We start from the raw sequence: 9,460 nt of genomic DNA, 5'->3' as shown, positions 1-9,460 counted from the left end.
CTCATGGAAACCCTGCCCCCAGACACCGAGGCCAGGAGACCATGGGATCCGAGGCTGGAGGGGGAGGGCAGCACCAGGAGACCACCTCCCTCAGGTGCCCAGCTACCTGGCTTGTACCCACTTCATCTCCCCCTTAAGACTGGGGGCTCCTGGGGCGCCCCAGCCCTGGCCAGCGAGAGACACTTCCTTGGTGAAAGAGCTCATCATAATTTCTCTAACAGGGACACTGGAGCCTCAGAGCTGGTGGGTGGAGGGGCTAGGATTTGAACCCTGATTCTTTGCCTCCCAACAGCCACCCAAGTACCAGGAATGCCAGGTGATGACCTGGCTCTCCCAGTGGAGCAGCTCAGCAGACTCAGAGAGAGATAAATAAAGGCCTTTATATACACAGAAGCATGACGCAGCACGGGCAGGGGGGCTGGCAGCTGCAGCAGTGGGCTTGGCAGGTAAGGCAGGGCCAAGTGCTCCTGTCAATGGGAGAAGATCCCCCGGAACCGGGCTTTGTCCTCTTCGTCCTTCTGCCGGATCCGTGCCTCCAGGGCCCGCAGCTCTCGGCTCACCACGGGCGCCAGGGCTGGGTCCAGCTCCAGCACTTTGGCAAAGTCAGCCTGGGCCTCCTGGGCATTCCACACGGCCGCGTGGGCCTTGCCCCGCTTGAAGTAGGCCTTGACGTTGTCTGCAGGGGAGGCCAGTGGGCAGTGGGCATGCAAGGGCATGAGGGGGGATCCTGGCCAGCTGCCTGCCCTCACGTCTCCTGGCACCATGGGCCCACAGGGGAGAGAGAGCCCTCCCTGACCTGAGGATGCCACCCCACCCCCAATACACCATTCATGCTTCATTGGCACAATGGGGCCCACAGCCCTGCCGAGTAGAGGCATTTAGTCAGGCCCCCGTGGGAGCTCAGAATGGGGGTTGTGAAAGGCTAGGTCTTGACCCCAGCAGTGACAGGAGAAAGGCCACTCTCTGACCACTCACAGCCCCCAGCAGCCCAGGGCCCGGTGCTCACCGTCGTACTTGTTGAGGATGGAAGAGCAGTGGTCCAGCACCTCGTAGTACTCCTCGACCACCAGCTTGCACTGGCAGTAGTTGAGCAGCAGCGGCGTGATCTGCTGGTCCAGCTGGATCCATTCAGGGGACCCAGGCTGTTCCTGGGAGCATGGGGGCAGGGAGCAGGGAGAAGCTGTAGACCTGGGCCCCCTGGCTCCACACCCCCCTCCATCCATCCTCCCCCTCAGCCTCCAGGCAGCACCTTCATCTGCAGGTTCTTGAGGCAGGCAATGGCATCATAGTACTTGGCAGCAGCCTCCTTCACATGCCCCTCGCGGTACAACCGGTTGCCCTCCTGGTGGATAAGTGGCACTGCCTTTGCCTTCTCTTCGTCTGTCATGGCCCATGGGTCCTGCTGGTACGTGCCAGGGCTCTCCACCTGCAGGGCATGGGGCATATCACAGCGGGGCTCGGGGACACCACAGCTGCGTCCGTCAGCAGCAGACCTGACCCACATCTGGGCTGGCTGGGCCCCCAGACATCACACACCAGCAGCAGAGCTACTTGTCACTCAAAAAGCATCAAACAAACATCGATGTCACGTCTCCTGTGTGCCCAGCACTGTGCCAAGTGCTAAGAATAGAACAGTGAACAAGACGGTGAAAAGCCCTGCCCTCGCAGAGATCATGCTGCATGGCAGGTTCCCTAAATGGACAAGGAAATCCATGAATTCCAAGGGACTTCAAGGTGCGGCAGAGGCTATAAAGGAAATGAGCTGCTGCGAGACAGAGAATGAGGAGACCAGGTGGGCAGGGCCGGTTTCCTGGAGGAGGTGACATTTGAGATGTGAAGGAGGAGGAAAGGAGACCCAGGGTACTGCCAAGGGTCCTGCACAGGTTTTCTTGTCCCTGTCCACTCCCCCAGCAGTCCACCTGCGGATCCCACCACCCCTGGGTGGACAGGCCAGCGCCGCCCTGAGGCTGGGCAGTGGGGGCCTGGTGAGACCAGGCGCGGCGGCCCCTCACCTTCAGCATCTCCATGTGGAAGATGAGGGGCTGGGGGTTCTGCTGCAGGGCGTCCAGGTCAGCATGGCCCAGGGAGCTGTGTTCACGCATCTGTGCAACACCGCAGCAGTGCCGCTGGCCCTCCAGGGGGTCCTTGCCCACCGCGATGTTGCGGAGACTCTTGGCCACCAGCGGGTACAGGACCACATGCTGCGGGAAGGCAAGGGCGCCGGGGGCTCTGTCACTGTGGGCTGGCTGGTCACCGGGTCCACAAGGCCCAGCCCCCTTCCCCACCACCATCTGAGAACAAACACCAAGGCCCAGAGAGTGACAACTGGGACCCTACTCCGTTTAAGCACAGGAGGCTTTTAATTCAGGACTCCTCCAGTCGCTCAGCCCTCTCTCCTGGTGAAGCCCCAGCTTCTGCCACATTCTCTGGCCACCAAACAGAGCATCTAACCCCCTCCTCACCCCCACCACAGACACATGCCTACCATCAACCCCTGTCTCCCTGGTCCTTACAGGCCCAGTAGAATTCTTGCCTCCTCTCCCTCCAGAGGATAAGGCCCTTTGCTGGACTATGCAAAGAACTGGGGCCCCCACATTCTGTTCCCAGCAGCTCCTCCTTCTCCTGCCCCACCCACACCCCACTGAGGGCCTACCTCAGAGCCAGGCCCAGGCCAGCCACTTCAAAACCCTCAGGGAGGCCGGATGTGGTGGCTCACGCCTGTAATCCTAGCACTTTGGGAGGCCAAGGCGGGCGGATCACCTGAGGTCAGGAGTTCAAGACCAGCCTGACCAACATGGTGAAACCGCGTCTCTGCTAAAATACAAAAATTAGCCGGGCACGATGGCAGGTGCCTGTAATCCCAGCTACTCAGGCAGCTAAGGCAGAGAATCACTTGAACCCAGGAGATGGTGGTTGCAGTGAGCCAAGATCACGCCACTGCACTCCAGCCTGGGCAACAGAGTGAGACTTAGTCAAAAAAAAAAAAAAAAAAAAAAAAAAAAAAAAAAAAAACCCACAGGGAGACAGGCATAGGGGACCTAGCCTCTAATCTCTTGCTTGGCAAAGCTGCTAGGCTGGTGGGAACCAGATAACCAGATTCCTCCTACCCGGGTCCTCCCCACTCCTCCCACTGTCCTGTTGTCTGGACAGGGGCTGACTGCCGGGCTGCCATCAGAGGGCATTTCCTGAGTCTTGGCTCTGGACTGGCTCGCGCTGGGCATCCCAAAGCTAGAAGTAAACAGGCCAGATCCCTGCTCTGCAATAGCCTAGGACAAGGCAGAAGAGCAGATCCTGGCCATGCAGGGCATGAGGGTTGGAGGACCCAAACGTGGGAGTTGAGCCAACCACTAGCAGTCAGGGAGGGCTTCCTAGAGGTCGTGACCCAGGAATAAGCTTTGAAGGAAGAGGGAAGATCTTGGCTAAGAAGGGGAATGGAAAGGAAAAGCAGGGAGGTTGAGTAAGAGGGTGAGACGGCAGGGGCCAGCCCCCAAAAAGCTATGTGAGCAGCTATAGCTTATACAGTTTAAGTCCTCACTTAATGTCCTAAGTAGGTTCTTGGAAACTGTGACTGTAGGCGAAACAATACATAACGAAACCAATTTTTCTTCTCATCAATGTTCTAACAAAATTTTGCTGAGAGAAATGACGGTGGCTGAGAAAAAACCTGATGTATGTTTTTTCTCTTAGTCACAGTTTCCAAGAATGTATCAGCAACATGAAGTGAGGACCCACTGTGCTCTATCCTTACAGTGACCAGGAGTCATAGAGGTTTGAAACAAAGGGATGTACAGGTCGTTTGCATTTGAGAACGAGTCCCCTGGCCTCAGTCTGGCTAATAGGGGAAGGCAGAATGGAGGCCAGGACACCATCAGCAGGCTGGTGTGGTGGTCTGGAAAGAGTGGGTGGGCCGGGCGCGGTGGCACACGCCTGTAATCCCAGCGCTTTGGGAGGCCAAGGCGGGTGGATCACCTGAGGTCAGGTGTTCAAGACCAGCCTGGCCAACATAGTGAAACCCTGTCTCTACTAAAAATACAAAAATTAGCCGGGCATCATGGCGGGTGTTTGTAATCCCAGCTACTCGGGAGGCTGAGGCAGAAGAATCGCTTGAACCCAGGAGGTGGAGGGTGCAGTGAGCTGAGATCGTACCACTGCACTCCAGCCTGGGCGACAGAGCAAGACTCCATCTCAAAAAAAAAAAAAAAAAAAAAGAAAGAGTGGGTGGCAGTCTAGCAGAGGGTGGAGGGAGGAGGAGCCCTGGGGATAGGGAATAGGAATAGGGCTTGGCTGGACAGCCACCGCAGACAGGTACAGGACAGACACCTTGATGTCACAGAGGAACTGGGCAATCTCCCCTTCTCGCATGGTGCACACGATGGTCTCCCACACGGGCAGCTTGAACTTCTTGCCAATGATGAGCTCCATGGGCTTGCCACGAGCCCTGCTGTCATCCAGCACGGTGCCCTCGTCGTCACTGTGCAGCGTCCGGTAGTGGAACGTGGCCTGTGGGCCACATGCGAGGTCAGGCAAAGGCACAAACCCTCACCCTGACCCCCAAGGAGAAGTCCAGTCCCCGGCCTGCAGACGGCATAAGGGACGGGGCTTCCCCAGGGACACCACCTGGCCTTACACCTGGCTTCATCCTCCCACGCTGGTGAGAAAACAAAGTCACAAGGAGGGGAGGAATAGGCCCAAGCCACACGGCTAGTGGGTGGCTGAGTGGGAATAAGAGTCCAAGCAGTCTGACTCCAGTCATTCCTCAACACATATTTACTAAGCACCTACTATGTGCCCAAGCTCTGTGCTAGACACCAGAACATGGCAGCAAGCAAAACACAAAAAAGTCCCTGCCCCCCTGGAGCTCACATGGCGCTTCTAGAGGGAGGAGATGGGCATCAAACAAAACAATATGTCATGGCAGGTGAAGCCACGTGCTTGGGAAACAGCAGCGCAAGAGGGTTGGGGTGGGTTTAAACAGAGTGGGGGGGTGGGGGAGTAAGGAAGAAAGCAAGCCAAGTGGACCCTGGGATAGGAACTTTCTAGGCCAAAAGAACAGCATGTGTAAAAAAGCCTTGCAGTGGGACAACGTGATATGGAAGTGCTGGGAAGGGAGGAGCGTGGTCCTATTAAATAATATGGAAGGGGAGAAGGGAAGTGCTGGGTAGAGGAGGGCGTGGTCCCTGGGTAGGGTTCCACCCCCACGGACCTAGGTGAGAACAGGCATTTCCTGCCCAAATGTTGCATTTCCCAAGACCACCCTGGCCTGCCACACCCCTATCCTGTGCCTATAAAAACCCAACACCCCTAGGTGGGCAGACCCACAGGCAGCCAGATATCAGAGGAGCCCATCAGCAGAAGACAACACGAGCTCCTGGTCATTGAGAGGCTGTCAGGGGAGCAAGCAGCTAGAAGATCACACTGACAGGCACCTGCACGCTGGCAGGTCATCAACTAGCAGGAAGAGGCAGAGTTTGGCTGGGGCAGTCAGAGGAGAGGTGGGGCCACCAAGTGGCCCAACCCCAGGGGGAAGACCATCTCCAAGGCGAGTGGATCACCTGAGGTCAGGAGTTCAAGACCAGCCTGGCCAATGTGGTAAAACCCCGTCTCTACTAAAAATACAAAAATTAGCTGGCCATGGTGGCGGGTACCTGTAATCCCAGCTACTTGGGAGGCTGAGGCAGGAGAATCACTTGAACCCAGAAGGTGGAGGTTGCAGTGAACCGAGATCATGCCACTGCACTCCAGCTTGGGCAATAGAGCAAGACTCTGTCTCAAAAAAAAAAAAAAAAAAAAAAGGTGTTTGAAACCAGCTTGGCCAACACGGTAAAAGCCCATCTCTACTAAAAACATTTTAAAAAATTAGCCGGGCCTGGTGTCGGGCACATGTAATCTCAGCTACTTGGGAGGCTAAGGCAGGAGAATTGCTTGAACCTGGGAGGCAGAGATTGTGCCATTGCACTCCAGCCTGGGCAACAAGAGTGAAACTCCGTCTCAGAAAAAAAAATAAAAATAAAAAAAAATTTGCAATCATTCTCCAAGCCCACAAGTGATCTAATTCTCCAGTACTCCAGTATATCAAGGCAAGAAAACCCCAGACTACAGAAAGCCCTCTGTCCTTGTGATAAGGAAGGGGGTCTAATTGAGCTGGTTAACACAAGCCTCCTATAGACAAACTAAAAGAGCACCCTAGAACACACGGAGCTGTAAATATTCACCCCTAGACACTGCCATGAGGTCGGAGCCCACAGCCTGCCCATCTGTATGCTCCCCCAGAGGTCTGAGCAGCGGGGCACTGAAGAAGCGAGCCACTCCCCCATCGCACGCCCTGAGAGGGAGACAAGGGAACTTTCCGTTTCAAATGCATGATGTGTTCAAGAGCAGCAAGGCCAGTGTGGCAGAGCAGAGTGAAGGAGGGGATGGGGTACACCACGGGGTCAGCAGGGGAGCTCACCCAGGTCAGTAGGGGTGGACCTCACAGGGCCTGTAGGCTATGGTGAGGCCTCTGTTTTTTACTCTGTGATGGAAGCCACTGAGTGGCTCTGAGCAAAAAAGGAATTGAATCTGGCATGGGTTCGGCTGCTGGGACGAGAACAGACCACAGAGGGACAAAAGAGGCAGGAGAGTTAGAGGTCGCTGCAGTAACCCAGGCTGGAGATGAGGATGGCCTGGACCCAAGCAGTGATGGCAGAAGTGGTGAGAACTCAGATCCTGGCTGGACATTGAGGATGTGATGTGGGATGTGAGACTGGGAGGACCACAGAGACGCTAAGGTTTTTGCCCTGAACAACGGGAAGGTTGTTGGTTCCCCTGACACGGAGAACCCTCAGGTAGAGCAGGTTAAGTGTGAGTTGCCAACCAGGCTTCCAAGTGGAGATGTTGAGTAGGGAGCTGTATATCAGGTTTAAGAGACAGGTAATGACTGGAGAGCTGCATCTGGGAGTAATCCGGGCAGGGAGAGTTTTTAGAGATAACACTGGGGGTGGGTGCAGAGAAAAGAGGTTTGAATATTGAACTCTCGACTCGACAGGATATGGTTAGAGGAGCCCACGCTCTTAACTGCCACACCATGCTGCATCTCTGAAGTCAGTTTCCACATCGGTAAAACGGAATCAACAACAGTACCTATCTCACATTGTAGGAAATAAACGTGTGAAGCATGTAGCACAATGCTTGAATAGTGAGCACTCAGTCAGTGCTGGCGATTGGTTATTTAACACCACCTGTTTCTGATCTTGGGGTGCCATTGTTCACATCTCTCCTTCTGATGTCTGTTCCATCCAGGATCTCCCTTGCCAGCCCCTTCTTCCAACGCCACCAACCCCCCAGCACATGGGGGCATGAACCCACACCACACATCCTGTCTCTTCTTAGAGAAGATATCTTTTCATACAGCGGATCACTCCAGCCATGCAGCTCCCCTCTGCTCTCAGAGCACTTATACTGCACTGGGCTAGGATGCTTAGCTGCCCGATTCGGCACGGTGCTGACCAGGGGGCATGTGCTCATTTGCTCAATGTGCATGTCCTGCCTGACTGCTCTGCTGGGCACAGGAGCTACCCCTGGGAGGTTCCCTACTCTGCAAACAAGTGGCAGCTGAGAAAAGCACTCCGGGAGGAGGCAACTGCAGGAGAAGCAGGGAAGCCTGGAGTTGTAGGTTGGGGGAGAAGGGGGCAGAGGGGCTGGATCTGGGGGCCTGGCAAAAAGGAGAAAAGTGGGAGGTTCTTTACTTCCCAGCCCTCATCTGTCCCAAACAAGCCACTAGTGCAGCAGGAAGGCTGCTAAAGAGTCCCTGTCTGGGAGACCTGACCTCTGGGCCCGTTCTCCGGCTTTGCACGTCCCAGGGTCTTGGTTTTCCACTCTAAACAGCGGCAGTTGGTCTAAGTGTTTTCAGAAGGCCCTTCCATCTACAAAGGATCATGAGCCTTGAAACCCAGATACCCGAGGACCACTCCCGGCCCTGGGTTTCCTCCAGCGTGGGGTCTGCCCAAGCACTGAGATCAAGCACTGAGATCAACCCCCAACCCCAACCCGCTTGTGATGACTGACGGCCTCCCCCACCAATGCTGCTACAAGGCCGAGCCAGGGGGCGGGGCAGACAGGCCCGAATTCACCCCCTACTTAAATTCAGCCCAATCAGCGTCGAGTTCTGCATGTGAGCGGTAGGGTCAGTGGACGCTGCCCTCTGGGCATGCGCAACCTCTCGCCTAAGGCCTCCTCCCGCCTCGCATGCGCACCACGCCGCAGAAGGGGAGAAGGGTAGGGTAGACACGAACCTTGGTCCCATCCTGAAAGTCCGGGAGCTCTCCTCGGCCTTCCTGTATCACACGTTTTTGGATCCCGTCCTCCCGGAGTCTTGCGATGATATCCGCCATCCTCCTTCCCCGCTGCTCCCTTTCGGCAACTTCCGGACTCGCTCGGTAGCTTCCGGACTTGCTTCGGCAACTCCTAGCACCTCGGCAGCTTCCGAGCTAGCGCCATTTTGGTTGAGGGCAGAAGCCAAAAGGGACTGAGCGTGGAAACGGATGGTGATTGGTTCTCTGCGCTGTGGCTGAGCGCGCGCGTCTGCTCGGGGGCGGAGCCTAGGAATGTCTCGGGGCTGGACCCCAGCCTGTCAAGGAGGAAGGGCCGGGGTCCGCGGGCCGGGCGGGACGAAGACGTCCCTAACAATTGTCATTGAATTGATTGGGACTGCGGCCGTGTGGCACTTTGTTTGAAGTTGTGGATGGAATATAACAGCATTGCAGAGTTAGGAAAATGAAAAAAAAAAAAACACCCGTAAGCCACACCCTCAAAGTGTTATGATTTTTGTGTATTTTCTTCCGGCTTTTTCTCTTTCGCGTATCTAGTATGATTGTCGGGACTCTTGCATCCTGGATCTTCCTCTTTCAAAAAATAAAAAGAGGAAGAGGGAAAGAAAGGTGGAGAAGGAGACCAAGAGAGCCCATTGCGGGGTCGGAAATGAGTCATAGTTGTGCCCAGTTAATATTAGGGAATAATCGATGAATGATAGAAATGAGGTACTTTAGCGCCGGGCGCGGTGGCTCATGCCTGTAACCCCACCACTTTGGGAGGCCGAGGCGAGAGGATCGCTTGAGCCCAGGAGTTCGAGGCTGCAGTGGGCCGTGTTCGTGCCACTGCACTCCAGGCTAGCCGACAGAGCGAGATGCTGTCTCAAAACAAAACAAAAAAATAAAATTAAAATAAAAGAAAAAAGAGAAATGAGGTACTTTGGAGCTAAAACAACTTTTGTTTTTCTTTTTTTGAGACGGAGTCTCGCTCTGTCACCCACGCTGGAGTGCAGTGGCACAATTTCAGCTCACTGCAAGCTCTGCCTCCCGGGTTCACGCCATTCTCCTGCCTCAGCCTCCCGAGCAGCTGGGACTACAGGCGCCCGCCACCACGCCCGGCTAATTTTTTGTATTTTTGGTAGAGACGGGGTTTCACCGTGTTAGCCAGGATGGTC

General features: G+C 55.4%; 1 protein-coding gene across 3 annotated transcripts; it reads right to left on the bottom strand.

Moving 5' to 3' along the window:
• Nucleotides 1–360: 360 nt before the first annotated feature.
• AIP (AHR interacting HSP90 co-chaperone) lies at nt 361–8,533 on the bottom strand. 3 transcript variants are annotated; one of them, XM_004051642.5, is made up of 6 exons: nt 8,271–8,533; nt 4,321–4,500; nt 2,013–2,201; nt 1,250–1,426; nt 1,007–1,148; nt 361–676 (listed from the first exon to the last, which is right to left on the bottom strand). In XM_004051642.5, exons 1-6 carry the CDS (start codon nt 8,367–8,369, stop codon nt 471–473), a joined length of 993 nt encoding a protein of 330 aa, XP_004051690.3. In that variant the 5' UTR covers nt 8,370–8,533; the 3' UTR covers nt 361–470. The 3 variants fall into 3 exon arrangements, with proteins under 3 accessions (XP_004051690.3, XP_055210607.1, XP_018892362.3); XM_055354632.2 differs by lacking the exon at nt 8,271–8,533 and adding an exon at nt 7,805–7,992; XM_019036817.3 differs by having other exon boundaries at nt 604–676; nt 1,015–1,148; nt 8,271–8,504.
• Nucleotides 8,534–9,460: the final 927 nt, after the last annotated feature.

This window comes from Gorilla gorilla, chromosome 9 (assembly GCF_029281585.2).
Source record: "Gorilla gorilla gorilla isolate KB3781 chromosome 9, NHGRI_mGorGor1-v2.1_pri, whole genome shotgun sequence".
In the NCBI taxonomy this organism is placed as follows: Eukaryota; Metazoa; Chordata; class Mammalia; order Primates; family Hominidae; genus Gorilla; species Gorilla gorilla.
Note: the sequence above shows the minus strand (reverse complement) of the source record. Positions and strands in the feature narration are given on the sequence as shown.